The sequence below is a fragment of the Hyposmocoma kahamanoa genome, unplaced genomic scaffold, assembly GCF_003589595.1.
Source record: "Hyposmocoma kahamanoa isolate Upper Pololo Valley unplaced genomic scaffold, ASM358959v1 114, whole genome shotgun sequence".
NCBI lineage: Eukaryota > Metazoa > Arthropoda > Insecta > Lepidoptera > Cosmopterigidae > Hyposmocoma > Hyposmocoma kahamanoa.
In genome coordinates, this window is record NW_020653383.1 from 2,917,014 (window position 1) to 2,935,690 (window position 18,677).

General features: G+C 35.8%; 2 protein-coding genes across 2 annotated transcripts in view; both read left to right on the plus strand.

The window, feature by feature from the left end:
• The window catches only part of LOC113239680, a 4,818-nt gene extending 708 nt beyond the window's left edge, over window positions 1-4,110 (plus strand). The window contains exons 2-4 of the mRNA XM_026476762.1: window positions 48-230; window positions 3,623-3,782; window positions 3,964-4,110. Of these exons, the coding sequence (XP_026332547.1) occupies window positions 48-230; window positions 3,623-3,782; window positions 3,964-4,100 (480 nt within the window). The 3' untranslated portion in view covers window positions 4,101-4,110. The remainder of the gene's footprint in view (window positions 1-47; window positions 231-3,622; window positions 3,783-3,963) is intronic.
• A 6,011-nt stretch (window positions 4,111-10,121) lies between these two features.
• LOC113239699 lies at window positions 10,122-18,569 on the plus strand. Its single transcript, XM_026476787.1, has 5 exons — window positions 10,122-10,371; window positions 11,986-12,132; window positions 17,029-17,182; window positions 17,395-17,631; window positions 18,491-18,569. The coding sequence occupies exons 1-4, from the start codon at window positions 10,285-10,287 to the stop codon at window positions 17,529-17,531; spliced, it is 525 nt and encodes a 174-aa protein (XP_026332572.1). The 5' UTR covers window positions 10,122-10,284; the 3' UTR covers window positions 17,532-17,631; window positions 18,491-18,569.
• The last annotated feature ends 108 nt before the right edge of the window (window positions 18,570-18,677 follow it).

Here is an 18,677-nt window from a genome sequence, read left to right on the forward strand (position 1 = left end):
AATAACCATATTTACTTAAATACATTATTTTTTGATATTGTTTCCAGAGTTTCGCAATATTCTACATTAGCCTTGAAGGACGCTTTTACTACCACTCGGAATCGTCTCCAATATCGCTGGAGGTGGGGTTACATCGGGGCGTACCGATAACTGCCCCTTTGTGGTTTCTTTTTCTGTTGTATTCGGCTGATATCGTCTTCAGTGTGGTGCTTTTGATTGGTGCTCATAAGGTGAGAAATGTTAATTGCACATGAAATACTGTTCACTGTGTAGGCACTTTGAAATATTAGTTGTTAAGTGGTACATAGAGTGTAGGACATATAATTTAGTTAAGTGGATTTAAGGGAACAGTTTAAGGATTTCAGTAGACGAAGAAAATGATTTTTGTAGAAGTACTTCTGACGAAAACGAGGTCTAAAGAACTTAAAGATCTTATAGAAATTGAAAGTATTTTTTTGGATCCTAATCACGTACATTTATTTTTCAAACAATATAACTTTTCGGGCCCTGCACAGATCCCATGATCACGGCTGACTGAAGTAAACAAAGAGAATTTAAGCACTAAGTTGAAGTAAAGTCATCAAGCTGTTATGCCTAATATTAATGCAAACGGCTCTATTTTTCACTATAGTTACAAAAGTTCCAAAAAGACTTCAAAAAAAGGAGGTTTTCAACACGACTATATTTTATTTGTTTGTATGGTTTTTACGCGATTACTCTTATATATTTCTGAACGGGTTTCGATGATACTTTTTTTGTTGGAATTGGGTTATAGGGCAAATTCGAAGAAAATATTTCACCTCTAAAGTCGGCAAATGAATAAAATGAAATGGAAATGGGCAAGACACATGGCTAGGATGGATCCAAATCGGTGGACCAGGAGGATCATGGAGTGGTGACCATGGGCCAACACGCGCCGCAGTGGTCGTCCGCCACTTCGTTGGGTGGATGACATTAAAATTTTGGCGGGACGGAACTGGATGCATGTAGCGCGGGAGTGACATAAATGAGGAGATATGAAGGAGGCGTATATCCGAAGACGGATGGAGTAGAGGCTGCTTGATGATGATGAAGGGTAGCAAATTCGGTGATGGATTCCACTCACTTTCCTGTAGCCGATTTCAACAGAACTTGGCAAATAGGTAGATTTAATTTCACGAACTTTTATGGTCGTTTTTTATTAAAAAGTCATACTGCCGCCGTTTGATGAAAGGTCGCATTTTGCATTATAATAGTTAAATATACTTGCCGTGATCAGTAAAAAAATGGACGATCTGTCACTACTTTTATTTTTTCCGAGGTAGATAACGTATGGAATTTTATACATTATTTTCTCCGCTTTAAGTTTTCGTTAGAAGTGTCAAAGTCAAAATCAAATAATCTTTATTTCATTCGTAAGCAAATTACACTCGAAATCGTCACACTCATGAGACTCGACTGCTCATTCGTAAGGTAGATTCTCCTGAAAAATATGAGCAAGAAAGTTACTCTTTGTACATTTGAATACATTTATCATTACAATACTTATTTTAAACATCTTAGATCGAGAATACCTAAAAGAGCTAAACGGGTCACTACCACGGATTTTTGTCATCCAAGTCCGCAGAAGTTGTATAATAACCTTTAGTATAAAGTTTTCATTTCACAATAGTTTTAAGCCTCGTAAATGGCAAATTTTGAATATCAATAGGAATCTTATTATAGAAGCGTATACATTACCCCTTAAAAGAATTTGAGACTTTATGAAGACGACTGTCAAGAACAGTTAATATAGTTTATTTTTACCACTCGTATTAATGTTATACCTATCTGTCACTATTTTTCATGAAAACATTAGTATTTTTCTTAACATAAATAATATTTATGTTAATCTCTCAAAGAAACTTTGGAACCCAGATTGTAAATTGCCCAAGCCACACGTTTCTGCAGGACAGCGGCACTACTCCAAAGCAAAATGCCGTATGTCATTAAACTGTGAAAATAGCTGAAGTAAACCAATCTCGTCCAATTTGAACTAACAGCGGCACTATACTTATACATATCCCACTAAGTCATTCACTGTAAAGTATTTAATTCCACTAATAGTTGAATATTATTAATTTTTCAAAGAACGTTCCAATTCACACTATACACGTTTTACAAAATATTTTATTTAGATCCTAAAATTTAGTTTCATTAGCTATATGTGTAACAAGCTCGAAAACCTAAGAACTTAATAGTCTTATTTATTATTTTTGTTTTGACTTGTCACTTTACCACTGTATAAGGAAGCTGTGGGTTCGATTCCCGGTAGGATCAATTTGGGAAATAATCTGTTCGAAGTTGGTTCCGGTCTGGATGGACTCCGGGCTGAATACCATTGCTCTGGTACTCATAGACGGGGAATTAGTTTGAGATCATTGTTATTATTATATGAAACATTTAATTTTTTAAGTCTTAGTAAAACACAAAACAAATACGTACTCATCTGAGTTTGAAAAATCCTACTAGTTGAAAAGCAAATTATGGATCGAATTCCATCTAGTCTGGTGTTCAACCAGACTAGATGGAATATGGTATGGTAGTCTTTCAGAATAATCGATAGGGAAGCAACAGTTTTCAATTTACACGGCGTAGTCAATATATCTCGGCTTATAGTAGCAGTAGAGCTTCTTGTGAAAGAGTTCGTCAAGGGTAGTACTGCCACCTTACCTATTTCTGCCGCCAAGCAGTTATGTGAGCATTACTGTGTTCCGGTTTAGAAGGGTAAGGGTGTTGGTGAAATTACGGGTACATGGGTCTTGTCAACTTATGTCTCAGGGTGACGGGCACAGTGGCAGTGCCTTTAAAAACCTTGCGATTTAAAACTCTGAATGGCACTGCAACTGTGGATGGATGGAAAAATGGATGGGTGTATGGCTTATCACCAGGCGCACGACTTGTTCGTCCCGTCACTTGATATTATAAAAAAAATCTCGGCTTATACTATTTTATTAAGTTGGCATGCATTCCTGTTATTTAAACAATTAAATTTTGTTCAACGACCTTTTAATTTCATATATTGTTTATGACTTCTCGCAGAAACGATTTAACAGCTGACAAATTACAAAGCCAAGATAAAAACGAACTATAAACTATGTATGCAAGTTGAAATTTTTTCGCCGTATATAAAATAAAAGATGGTTTTAATGATTTAATTAACGTACTCAGAGATATCAGGTCGTTTACAAATAAATAATACAATCATAATAATAGTTAGCATATACTATAATCTCACTGCTGAGCCTTCTCTTATAATGAGAGGGCTTAGACCGTAGTCTGCTGAACTACAGTCCTCTAACCAGTACCTCTGAAGGTATAGGTTTAGGAAGGTGTAGGGCCCAATGCTGCTTGGGAACTTCACACACATCATTAAAATTGCATTTTTTAATTAAATCCATCTGATGGAAATAGTTGGAGCAAGCTCACCTATATAACGCCGAATTAAATTGTGCAATTCTCTCGCACACTCCAGCTTTACGGCAGTGCTCAAAGGTCTGCAGCTTCATGTTTTGCGGATGCATGCAGGTTTCTTCACGATTTTCCTTCACCGAAAAGCTCATGGTTAATTTTCATTATTATCAGCCAATAATTATGTTTTCAGAAAATACACACCTTACTGAATGTGTTTTACTACTACAACTTAAGCACAAGTCTAGCCGCGTTTGTCTGCCTGTTTGTGGTGTGGTCTTCTTGCCACCAATGTGGCAATTTCTTAGACAAGCACGGCCTTATACATTTAGCCTTCATCTTTTCTAGTTTTGGTAAGAGTCGCTCATAATTTAATACTCTTTTATAATAGCTCTGTAGATACTACATACATTAAGTACTGTACAAACGTACCTACAATTCTACTGCTGGTGATCTAGTACGATATTCTGTTTTTGAGTAATATTCTCTGTTTGTGTTTATTGTCCAAGTCTATCAAAGTTTTTTTTCTTGCAGCTGTCAATATCTATCTGTTATTGCTGATACGCAGCGAAGTGAAGAAACTACGTAATTGCAACTCATATACTATCGTCAACCACACGAGCGAGGTGGTTATTGAACAACCGATGGGAGAAGGACGAAATCCCCTGTAGATTTATTAATTTTGCCTTAAGTGATCTTGGATCGAGCAAAGTTTTCTGTATAAATTAATTGTATAAATAAAATTTGTACTGCTTTTATTTATTTTATTGAATATCTTAATTTTTTTTATTACCAACACATAGACAAATTCGAAAGGTCTGCTAACTTCGTACTCCGTAGCTCAGTTGAGATCTTAGAGGATGGAAAAAAAAGAAAGGAGGTGCCCTAACTGCGTAATGAACATGCATACCTAAATAAAAATTGAACGAACAAATGGCGGATTTCTTTAGTGTCGTATCATAATCTACCGATAAGTCATTATCGACATGCAAACATTTAATTAAAGTAGATCTATATTCCATTTGGGAATACTTTAGGTTATATGGGAATATCCGGTAATGTCACATAAAATTTTGAATTTATTGTTTTGCGTTGTCAAATACTGAAATATTACGAAAAGTGAATTTGCTCAGAAAAAAATTAATTTGAGAGTATATAAAAAAGAGAAAACTTTGAAATTTACCTCCTATACATTTCATCATATTTTCATAGACAGATTCCAAATAGGGTAAGCTTTTTTGTAATTATTATTTATGCATTGGTATAGAATTAATATCGTTGACTGATTTAAGTGAATCTTTAATACTTCCATTTAATTTTGGAAATAAATGAAAATAGTAATATTATCAACAATAATATTATTATCATACGTTAATTTGTTTAAAACATGGTGATGTACCAAGATACAGTGTTAGTATAAACATGTTTCGCATATATTAAATAGCGTGCAAATGTCAATTTTTTTGATTTTATTATACAATGTCAATTGACTACTATTGGCCGAGCGCCTTTGATTTGTACAGAAAAATCAACATTTCTCCGAAGTGAGACAAGTAGTCACGAGCGTCTACGAGTTGGGACAAGCCACGTCAAACGAACATGTTAGCGCTCGCCTTCACTCGGTCAGCTAGGCGAGTGACATCGAATGATGGCAAGGCAAGGCAAATAGGCTGTCTATACGTTGGTATTGGCCTTCACCCGGCAACGTTGGACCAACATGGTCATTGTATTGCTGGCTTTATAAAATAAGAATTTTTAGTAGTCGGAGTTGTCAGTGGGAAAAAGTCGGAAACGAGTGGATAATTTTGTTTTCAGGAACTGAGAATGTGTAGTAAATGGGTCTTGTTTAATCTAATTTAAATATAAAAATATTTACCAATAAACCAAATGATGGAATTGCATTATCATGTAATCTAGTTATATTCAAAGTTATGTTAAAATTTGACTCTTCAAAATGAAGCGAATAAATGAAAATGGTCTTTGATTCAATGTTTATATTCGGCACTATTATACGGCGGTATGATTCCTAAGCATTCTTTTTTCTTTTTTGATTTGTTGGTAAACTTGAAATAGTAAAAACACTAATAATAAAATAATAAAAACCTCGTAGTGAATTGTTTTAATAACAGAATATCGATAATATGTACGCTTCCAAGAACAACACTATCTCAAAAATAATAGTTAACAACAATCATCAAAATATGCAAACAAACAAGCAATCTGAAGAAACCAAAACAAAATTTGGCAAGATTTATGAATAAACTACTTAAATATGTCTAATTACATGAGATATTTGGGCTTTTGTGTGATTAATAGACAGAAAAATAACACGTGACTGTATAATGTTACATTCGGTCGATCTTCGCTTTTTCAAATGCCACATCCCGTAATGCTGCAGCGACGAATTTTTATTAATACTTAGTTGTTCTCACTGTCAATATTTTTGTCCATTTTATTACAATACATGCGAATAATTCAATAAAACACTTTGAAAAACATTTGCTTTGACATTTGATGTACTTCCCTTTGACAGTCGTATCATGTACCTCATGTACTGCGAAATGGACACTGGCAATGGCATTTAAGATGACGTTACGTATTTTCGATTCCCATGTTTGACACAGACCAGTGTAATGATATCTCTTTTGGCTTAAGACGGCACGCAATAGTTAAACAAAGACAATAATATGTTTATGTTTTCAACGTCGAAATGCATCATATACATACATATAACGTCTGATTTATAAGGTTAAGATAGCGATAGCCCCGATATGTCACCATACTCACTGGTTCGAGTCAAGCCGGATCGAAGGAATTTTTGTTTGTGTTTATTTGATGTTTGTATCAATATAAATTTTCTACTTTTTTAATTACTCAAACTAGATATAACTAGCCACTAAGCTGAACAGTGTCAGAACACTGTCACCATTTTGAACATCAGATTTGAACACTACACAAATGAAGGAAGGTACAATTTTTAACCAAGAATTTGGACACTTGAATTTTTTAAATTTATGTAATAGACCTAAAAGCTTAAAACAAAATGAAATAATAATGATAATAATAACAACTGAAGCCAATTACCAATCCTCACCAGAAGAAATAAAAACTTTAAAAAATAGAAACATAACCTTGGTACACAATTTAACTATTACATAAAAAGACAAAACCGCAGTTGTAAGCCTCACTATGAGTCAAAGATATCCCATAGACTCTGGTCGACAACATACTAGTATCAAAAGCATTACATAGACTTACATTTAGGCTTAACTCACACTATAGCATATTCATGTGTATTTTCCCATTATTAAGGTAACAATTTGTGTTATGCAAATGCGTAATCAAGCTCCTCCGCGCGTTGACGCTTGGTTAAAGTCGAGCGGTTTCGCGCGTCTATGTGCGTTCCTTGCGCGCAGTGAGGCGTCTGACGCCGAAAACACTGTGATCCGGTCGCGCGAATGCAGCGAACGGCGCACGTCGCCCTGCGTTGTAGTTGCAAAACTGGACGCGACGCGAGGCTTCGACTCTGCGCCTGTGTGAGTTGAGCCTTAGTGTGGCCCGGGCGCATCGGTACCCTGGCGCCCTCAAGTAGGCACGCGATCAAAATGGATTACTTAGGATCCTCGATCTTCTTAGGGTAGGATGAGCGATCGGCGTTTGGAGCGGAAATCGTAGGTAAAGCCGGCACAGCATAGATTATTCAAATTATTGCTTGCACGCCACCTAATCTCGTTTTTCCTGTAAATAAAGTAAAGAGCCGGAAGTAGTACCAAAAATGAATTGTTTCTCAAAGACTTAGAGGGAATTCTCAATGATATTTATGACAGCAACACTGAACAGTAAATTGAACCTTATCTTCATATCTTTTTACAACGTTTTCAACCTTGAAACTGGCGAAGCCGCACGACTGCAGCGGTGCGATTCACCACCGCACCGCCTGGCGATGGCGGGTGCAGAAGTATGGCCCGGACCAGGGCCCATATATATCCTGCGGCACGTGGGTCCAAACCATCAGTTTACTGTGCTATTGGCGCTAGGGTGTGCTTGAAATATTTAACAATTTTACATTGCAAATTGTACAGACCTGGCGCTCACAGGAAGGAGTAACATTTTGTATACAAATGAGTACCTTACGCAATCGTTAGAGACAATTTAATAACCTATTAAATAATAATAAAAAATAATAAAAATTTTAGGCTAGTCATAGAATATAAAGTCCAGAAATATTCTTTATTTTTGATTATCGATGTCACGACGTATCCATGTCAATTGTTGCTTATGATTCTCGGACTTTCGTTCACATCGATTTCGCAGCCGCCGGTTGCGGTTGAAATCTCGACTACATGCAGTTGAAGTCTCGATTGTATGCAATCGATCACGACTGCACGCATTAACTGCAAACACGAAGTTCAACTATGCTATATTTTTAAATAAACTAACGCGTCCCTCTGCGCTCTAACGCTCTCAAAGGCGTGCATAATTCTTTGTATCGAACATGTCGCAGTGGGGTGTGGTTCACTCACAAATTCTCCTTTTTTATTACACTACAGAGGTGAAAAGGTTCCAGGTGATAATTCCCAGGGGGGTGATGGCCATAGCACGGGTCAGACTCGACCGCTCCATCGCTCTCTGCAGTAATTATTTACATGGTTTCGTGATTAGGCTGCCGCTTGTTATATTGTAATTCGTAATCTTGACAAAGCCATATGTCAAAAGTGAATTTATCTCATGAGTTATAAAAATAATATGAATTACGTGAAACAAATTATGTAAAAGTATGTGAAATTTTACAACTCCCCTATTTCACCATTAAAAAGTTATCGATAAAATTCGTTCGATGAATCTTTATAAACCTCTATACTGAAAAGATCCAATGAACACTACACCAACTTAGATTTTGGATTTGTTCAGTTGTTTTTTGTTTCTCTATTTATTTTTCCACAAAATTCGTTTGTTTTTTATCGAAATTTGTTTTTTGTATCTTTAAATGTTTTTCACAAAATTCGGGCAGCATAATATTAGTAAATAAATATGGCTGTTTACAAAAAATAACAGAAAATTACCAAAAAATATAGTTGGCGTAGTGTTCATTGGGTGTATCTAGACGTGGCCTTTTTACAACAAGGTTGCGAATTCTCTATACAATTGTAAAGATACTGCCACATTATCATTAAATGTAAACATAATAACGCATTCCCGATTAAAGTACGCACTAAAAAGCACTGGAAGTGACGATGAGGTCGACGATGGAGCATGCACACCTAAATAATGCCTATTCACTTTCGCCTTGAAAAGAATCATAATGTTGGGAATTCGTCTCCATAGTCGCTATATAAATGTAAAAAAACCGTAACGCTTCGTGAGAATCCTTGGAATGTCCAGATTATGTAATTTGCAATAAATGAAATTCCAGATTATTTTGTAAAGTGTTTTATGACTTCATTCGTGAACCACTTTTGGAAGCTGGTTTAAGTAACTTCCACATGCCACCATTTCAAAGCTGTTTTTCATTACTCGGCCATCACGTAGTACATAGTTTGCACCTTTATTTCCCAGAAGATTCAATTTTAATATTGGAGTTTATTTTACAATCTAATTGTTGTGAAAATATGTAGCTGAATTTCAGTACATATTCGCGCAACTATTCATCTAGACTTACCGGTAGTGTTTTAAAAATATTCTTATTCCTCGTCGTTTTATGAACAGAACAATAAATTACGTTATAGTTAAGACGGAAATAATTCTGATTCTTGTGTTGATTTGAAGGCGCTGATTCGAAATATGAAAAAAAAACGCGCAAAACGGCATATCCCTTTATTCCCGTGTCGATGTGTTACTGAGAATTATACGTGATAATAAATATTACTTGTAACTTTGAAGGCAATTCTTCCTTTATTTATATTTAATTAAATATCCTATTTTACTACTATGATATTCGTCTATTTTTTGTGTAAATAATCCATTATTTTCTTATTATTATTGATACAAAGATCCAACAAACACTAAGTAAAATTCTTTCGATCCGACTGGACTGGAACCAATTTTTTTTTTTTAATTTCGACTCCAGCCGGTTAGAAGAATTTTTTTTGTATTTGTTCGATCAATAATAAAAACAACTAAAGGCATATTCTTTGGCGTTGCATTTTAAGATAAATAGATTTGGAAAATGCTCCGGAGCCTCAAATTTAAAAGGTGCCCCTGAGTCACCAATATATTGGTGCACAGGAAAACCAAACTTTGGAGGTAACTCCTCCCAAGAAATCGCACCTAGGAGTCATTTATTTCTCGGTAATCCAAATAATTCGGCTGGTACAAGAGACGACAACGGTCGTTAAGGTTTATTTTGTAAATAAGATAATTCATCCTCTGAATATAGCAGTATGTAGTCATCACGGTACAGTTCAAGTGTAACCACGCAATTGGTTTGACCTTTCGTCTTTTGCATTTTGCATTTACAGATATATTCCCAGTGTTTTGTGTTTACTTTCATATTGGCTTTACTTGGTTTTCCTTTGTAAAACTCGTGCATAAAGTATTACTTTATCTGTAAATAAGTGCCTTGAAAAAGATTCAATTAATTTTTTGCTACCCTAACCGGCTTAAGTGCACAGGTATTCCCAGCGAATGTGAATCAATTTCCTCGGCATTAAATAATATAAAGTTTTTAATAATTAAAAAACACGCAACTCCTGTTTTTGTACTGTCGAACACTTACACGTAAATGCGTTACCGACATACATTTGTATCATAAAACGTAGAGCAAAAATACACTCTTATTTGCTTATTCTTATTTGATACGGATATATTATATATTCGGCTAATTTTAGCACACCAAAGCATTTGCAAACTTTAAAAATGTTAATAGAAATTCCAGTATTCAAAAGAGCTTGTTTCTGTGTACCACTACGATATGGTATTATCATTCTTGGTTACCTAAATGTGGTAAGTAAGTTTATCGATTTAATGTTTAAAAATACCACCCAATATATATATATATATATATATAATAAATAACCTATTTCTTAATACAAACAACTATTCATAACGTTTGCAGAGTACTTATTACTTTTTGTTATTTCTCTACAAATCTGCGTAGGTATACTACCCTCCTTGTCATAAACAACGCATTAACTGCTAACTGCTGGTGAAATTACAGGCGCTTGGGACTTATCAACTAATGTCTCAGGGTGATGGGCGTAGTGGCAGTGCCCCTCATATCTTTGCGATGTAATGGTCTGAGTAGCACTGCAACTGTTATGGACAGGCGTGTAGTTTACCATCAGGCGCACGACTCGCACGTCCCGTCACTTGGTATTACAAAAAAAAATGGATTTTGGTAACTCGATATATTGGCACCAAAAATTTTATTTTTTTGTAGATTGTCCATGTCTCCTGATTTTGCTTAAAAAAACTATAACTAAATAAGATATTTAAAAAGGCTTACATGGGGTTGTACATCTCGTTTCGCTAAAAATATCGATTATGTTGCTTATAATGATAAGAACGACAGTATAGTTATTTTAAGGAATTACATGGAATTGAAAATTGTTTTGACATTTTAAGAGATCATAGACGAAACGATTCAATGACAGAAGTCCGTAGTAAATCGTCATCATCAACAGATCATACTTCCCAATCCTGGGCACCGATCTCATCTGTGGTTTATTTCATAATCAGTTTTTTTACTGCTACTAAAAATTTGTTACGCTAGCACAGTGTGACTTGGGGATTTGACACGTTTTTCAAGGCTTGTGAAACTTAAATTTAATCATCATGTTTTCCTTCACCGTTAAATAGAAATATTGCTACTAATCATTAACTAATGTAGGTGCAGGTTTGTTTGAAAAAACAAATATACGCGATTTAAATCCGGAAAAATAGTTTCATTTCCTATAAGAAATTAGAATTATAGTAGTACCTATGTATAATATAATTAGCAGTAGAGAATGGAGAATGGAAGTACTGCCATCTTATCTATTTCTGCCGCCAAGTAGTAATGTAAGCATTACTGTCTACTTACTTCCAGTTCTGAAGGGCAAGGGCGCTGGTGAAATTACAGGCACATGGGACTTGTCAACTTACGTCTCAGGGTGACGGGCGCAGTGGCAGTGGCACGTGATATTATAAAAAAAAAACACCCCAGAGTTTCTTTCTCATTATTTTCAGAGGAATCTGCCGTACGAATCAGCAGTAGAGTTTAATTAATGTTACTATTTCAAATGTAATTTGCTTCATTAAATAATGATTATTTGAGTTCAAATTCGGAAATTGAACGTCAAAGAGAGGGTTTGGGAAATGTGCAGTATTTCATTGTTCCACTCTGAATGATTAACAGATTTCCTAGTTATACCGTCAGACTCCTGTCAGCAGAGTCCATTTATTGGAGGAGAATAATCAGGCACAACTTTAATGATGCATTTGACTGTTCCACTCTGAACGATTAACAGATTTCCAAGTTTACCGTCAGACTTCCGTGAACTGAGTCCATTTATTGAAGGGGAATAATTAGGCACAACTTTTACCATGATGTAATACCTACGTTTATGTTATTTTTAGGTTATCTCGATATTCTACGTTGTATCCGAAAGAATGCTAGGAGGAATGCATCGTGGAGTACCCATACCTGCCCCTTTCTGGGTTTTCTTTCTGGTGTATGCCGCTGAAATCATCTTCAGTGTAGTGCTTGTGATTGGTGCTCATAAGGTACTACTGGTATTTTCAAACATTAATTCTGTTCTCATGTCCGTCATTATAGTAGATATAAGTTAAATATAAGTGTAATTTATATTTGAAAGCATACAAAACAAATAGTAAACTACATAACTTAGAAACCGGTACTTGGTGATTCATTTCAGAAACCGTAGAAATTCAATAAGTCAACGTAAAATTCGTCAAACTGAATAATTATATACATTCAGTTTGACGAATCCCTAAAAAATACAACTTAACGTTCCTATAGATACCAGACTTGGTACAGTTGGTAGGTAATCTTTTGAACTAATCGGTGAGGACCAGTAATCGATTTACAATATTACGATTTACAACATTAATATTAAATTTTTATTGAAATTACTTTTGTGAAATTACACCACTCAGCACCTTGCCGCGAGGATCCGATTTTATTAATGTAATTTAAAAATCCTAGATTTATTTTCAAGTATTTAAGCTTTTATTGTCTTTTTTACCTTACCTGTATATATTATCTTAACTATATCTTTTTTCACTAGTTTGTTATAATTATTAATACAAAGATCGAACACTTAGAAAAAATTCCATCGATCCGACCGGATTCGAATCGACGTGTTCTAGCAAACCGTACCAGACGCTATGCCAACTAAGTCATGGAACGGACCAGCGGCTTCACGAATTTTTCTATGAGCTTGTTTTCGGATCTTTGTATTTAGTTTTTCAACGACTTTTTACCCGTAGCACCATGCATAAAAAATCTATGAAAGCATTTCGTCGCCCAGTTGGGCACCTTTACAGTTACCAGCCCTGGCTAGAGATGTCACTATTAATTGTAATTAAATTTTTATTGAATTGATTTTCAATTTTTTTTTAAATTACTCCACTAGTTATAGTCATAAATATGGGTTTAAAGGTTCTACGTACGAAATTAGTCGATAACTTTTTATGCTTTTAATAGGAGAGTTATAACATTTCGCATATTTGTTTCATATAGTTCTTATTATTCTATGACTTTGATTTTTATGACTTTCATGTGATAAAAGCAGTTTTGACGTATTTACTATACCAAGGGTACGATTTACATTTTTGTTCCATTTTCTATAAAAATGTAATTACCGATGCAAGTTTGAATGGCAGGACGAATTTTTTTTTTAAGGTACTCTAATAGAATAAAAATCATTTATTTGAATAAAAAAATACGTATTTGAAAGATTTTGGGCTCGTTAGTAGCAGTAGAGCTCTTTGTAAGTGAAAGAATTCGTCGAGGTTAGTATCTTCACCACGCAGTAACGTAAGCATTCCAGTTTTGAAGGCCGTTGCCCTTATCAATCAGGTAGATTGATTAATAAGTCAAATAGATTTATGGTTTATTTATACTATTACAACGTGACAATTCTTGTCCAAATCTATTACCCATAATTTTAATAAAATATTATTATTGTTGTGCTACCTACTGATCGGTTCAAAGTTTTACTTTACCCATTGACTTACAATTATATGGACGTCGGGTCCGCGCTTAAAAGTGTCCGCACTTGTAAGGCGCTAAAATCGTATACAGAGCGCCAAACTCCGCTTTAGTCTTCATTTGTTCGACTGACAGCGCGATACTGCGATGACATTACAATTTAAATTTCGAATAGGTTGACTTGGGACATTTTTTTCGTGGTTTTTGTATTAGACCCGTCGTCCATTTATTTGTAAGTCAATGACTTTACCACTAAAAAAATACAAAGATCTGTAACAAACTCATACAGAAATTCATCTATTGACCTGTGTCAGTTGGTAAAGCATTTGCCATAGATTGGCATACAGACCCACGTTCGAATCCTGCCAGATCGAAGGAATTTTTCTTAAATAAATAAAATAATAAAATAAAAAATAAAAATAAAATAAAAATCCTTTATTTTCAGACCAATCAATCCATAGAATGTTAGCAACAAGAATACTTAAAAACTATGTTAGTGAAATAATTTGACATTCTACACCACTAAGGGACTATTTTTTTTTTTACATGTAACAATGTAAACCGGCTGAGGATAGCAGAGTCCATCCTGTCTGCTATCATCCTCAGAATTCCATTGTCACTTCCCCGTATCCGCTGCACAATAGACGCGGTCTTCTTTCGTATAATCGGATAGAAGTCGTCCATGTGTGCATCGGCAAACATGCCCGAAGCACTACAGAATCGGGGAAGCCTCAATAAAACTCTGAAAACGATGTTGTACTGGACTCGCAGAGAGTCGTAGGCCCGCTTTGTGAACCTGGCCCATAGACCACACGTGTAAAAACTCTGACAATACGCTTTGAAAAGAGTCAGTTTAACACTGACAGTACAACGAGTGAATCTATGTGCCAGCATGTTCCCACGAACCGACAACGCCCTGCGCTCTCTCTCGATATCCTCATCATCCATCAATTCTTCAGTCAAAATGTGTCCCAGATACTTAAACCGTGGAACACGTCTAATAGTAATTCCGTTTAGCAACAGCGGTGGTACATGAACAGGACCTTTGTTCTTTCCTTTAAAAATCATAAACTCGCTTTTTGTAACGTTGTACTTCAAACCGTGCTCCACAGCATAAGCTTCACATACACGTAAAAGCTTCCTAAGACCTCCAATTGAAGGGCTGAGCAGCACCATGTCGTCAGCATAGCTTATGTTATTGACAGTGACGCCATCTATTCGGCATCCGACCTGCATGCTGCTCAGCTCCTCAATTAGACTGTTCACATATACATTAAATAGCCTCGGCGAGGTCAATCCTCCTTGTCTTACACCACAATTTAATGTGTATTCATCAGAATGAAAATTTGCCCATTTTATAGTGTTTTTCTGATTACTGTACCAAAACTGAAAAAGTTTTATGACTTCCGGAGAAACCCCTACTGAGCTTAACTTTGACCAAAGTTTATCATATGAGACTAGGTCAAAAGCTTTTGATAGATCTAAGAAACATGCATATATGGGGGTTTTTCTCTTTACATAATAATCAACGGTGTGTTTGACGGTCAAAATAGCACATTCGGTTGATAAGCCTTCACGAAAACCAAACTGAGCATCATGTACTTGTAGACTCTTACTAAGATGCATATCAAGAATTCGGTCCAAGACTTTTGCTGTTATTGTAGCTAGTGAGATCGGCCTGTAGTTGGATTTGTCAGATATATCTCCCGTGGCATTTTTTACTAATGGCACTACCACTGTTTTCATCAGCTCCGACGGTAGGTATGAGTGCCTTACACACAAAGTATAGAAAAAGGATAACAGTCTATCTATATGAGGACCTGCATATTTCAAATGTTCTATGCTGAGACTGTCAAATCCTGGAGACTTGCCTCTTTTCATATAATATTATTAATGGCCTGTCTTACGTCTTCACTAGTAATTGATATGGGTTGATCGACATGACAGTCTTTACTAAACGAAAGTGAACTCATTGAAATTAATGGAGATTCTACTTTGAAATGTTGTTTGAAAATATTAGCAATTTCCCTTGGGTCACTTGTATCATCCACACTGACAGGTATAGTTGCCTTACCATTCAGCTGTTTCGTACTTTTGGCTGAATGCTGGGCTGCCAGTAAATCCAGCCGAATCTGTTCTTGATGTTGTTGACAAAACTTTAGTCTCGATTTGAATATTTTACGACTAAGACACATTCTATCGTATACGAGCCCGCAACTAGGCTTTTCATACAAGACATACATCTGAAAATCCAACCTAGCTTGTCGGTGCGCCTCGGCCACATGCTTATTCCAACCTAGTATACACCTATTCTTTACATTATGCTTAACCCTACGTGTACAAGTAGTCACTGATGACTGACTAAGAATTGTAACAATTTTATTATAAAACTTGTCCAATACACGCCGATGACTCACATTGTTACACATTTTATCGGCACATTCGTAAAATTCATCTGGACAGTGTACGAGCTTCAGTTTATTATTACAGCATTCATAGTATTTATTAATTTCCTCTAGATTTCGTACACCCCAAATTATTTTATTGTTACATTGATCTTTGCTGGCTAATATCTTATTTCTAACTAAACCTAAATCACATACTACCTGCAATGGATAGTGGTCCGACCAGCTAATGTCATATAGGACGTTAATATCTAAAACAGTATGGAAAGCCGACTCACTCACCACACAATGGTCCAACCACCTCTTACAACCATGTACGTCACTGACATAGGTGTGAGTATTAGATGACAGGCCGAGCTTTACTACGTCCGCACAAACCCATTTCCTCTCCAAACAGAAACTAAATAGTTCATCACAGAAAGGGGCCGACGGATGAGCATTAAAATCGCCTAACATGTACACATTTTCTATATTTAAGTCTTCTATTATAGCCGTCAATTCCCCTAAACATTGCGCAAAAAGAGGAAAGTTGTCAACCTGATCAGTAGGCATATATACGCATAAAATCAGAATTTCACGTAAGTCACAAGTTTGAGCTTTTATTGCTACAATACGCTGGCTATCACACTTGATCACTGTTACGTTACGAAAAACACTACTCCGCCATAGTATTGCTACGCCTCCATGGGGCCGACCTCGTAACATACCTGCTGTCAAGTCCACGGCTGATTTACCACTGTAGCTGAAGTCCCGGTCGATGTCTCCTAGAAACGTTAAGTCATTTGGCAGTAACCAAGTTTCCTGCAGAGCCACAATATCGGCTGCTTTACATAGCGATCTGACACAGTCTACGCTTCTCTTAACATTCTTACAGTTGTAACTGACGAATATACTATTATTATTATCTATATCTTAGTGTTCGATCTTTGTATTAATAATTACAACAAACTAGCGGAGTAATTTCACAAAAACTAAATTAATATTATTTTAATATGACATCATTATATTAATCAGAAATTAATAATATAGTTATATTTTCAGAAATTATGCATATTACTGAACGCGTTTTACTACTACAGTCTAAGCACAACTCTAGTCGCGTTTGTCTGCCTGTTGGTGGTTTGGGGTCTCTACCACAATGTATTATTAGAGAGCGACACCTATTTAGAATTAACCATCGCTTTCTCTAGTTTTGGTAAGGTGCACTGATATTTTAAAATTCCTTTTACAAAATATGTCTATTAATATGCAGTATATATGTCACTAAATGTTATATATACATATATATTTATAACAGTAAGTATGTTTGAATAAACATATTGACTTACTGTTCTTATCGTAAGCACGCCAGTAATATTCTCCATGTGTATTTATTCTCCGTGTCTATCAAGTATTCTTTTCTTGCAGCTGTCCATATCTATCTGCTATTACTGATACGCAGCGAAGTAAAGAAACTAAGTAATTGCAATTCATATGTTGTTGTCAACCATATGAGCGAGGTGGCTATTGAACAACCGAAAGGAGAAGGAAGAAATGCCCTGTAGACTTAGTGTCACCATAAATCTTCAGTAATACTTAGATCTAGAAGAGCTTATTTCATTAGGTTAATTATGTGTAAAATTTGAATGTGTCATCGTAAACCATGTAAGTAAAGATTAAGATCCAAAGCTTCGGCATGTTTGTTGTTAACCCTTCGATCGTCTTCTTAACAATTGCATTAGGTTCGTTTTTGGTCTGCTTAAGCACCACATCGCTGCTTTTTGTCGTCATCTAAATTGGCTTCCCATCCGTGAACGCAGGTTCTTAAGAATTTGTTGCCGGGATGCGAAGTTCGATCTTCCCGTAACCTTAAGCTCTCTACTCCTTCTCAACGCACTGATTTTTTATCCAATTCTTTTACCCTTCACGCAATCCGTCTTTGGGACGCGCTCCCGCTCCATGTAAGACAAGCTCAGGTCAAAATTATCTTTCAAAATATCTGTTTGCGAGAGCGTATAATTTAGGTTACTGTGGGTACGTGTTATGTACTATTATAATATAATAAGTAGGTTTATTATGTTTGTATATCAAAGTATGTTTCTATTATATTATTTATTTTATACCATAAATAACTATTAGCTTATAGTATTTTGTTCTTCTTGTTTTAAGTGTAGCTTTTTTTCTGTTTGGTCCAATAGTCGATTGGTAGAGAATGCCTTATGGCATTAAGTCCGCCTTTTGTACTTCAGCGTATTGTAGACGTTGTAAAGTTTAAATAAATAAATAAGAAAAAATGCCTCGGTGTTATCTTAGGTGCCCACAGACCAACTCTACATTCTTTACCCTGAGCCAAAAACTGTCACAATTTTAAACTGTGAATTCGAACGCTATGTAAACGACGCAAGATGTAATTTGTACACTTGATACAATAATCTTTGTGTCTCACTGTACCTACTTCTTAAAACAACAAATTTTTGCACAAAAGAACTAGCAATTTCAGCTAATATCGAAAGACTTCTTCTAGCTTCAATACGTCTGGCTATCCCTGACCACCTTGAGAAAATGGACAACTTGTACGAGGTGTAATATACACAGCATGACCCTCGCTCTGCCTGTACTGTCGAAACTGGCGAATCCTCACAAGTGCAGACGCGCTACTCGCCGCCGCCGCCACGTCTGGGCGGGCGGGTGCAGCACGCGTGGTGCGGTGC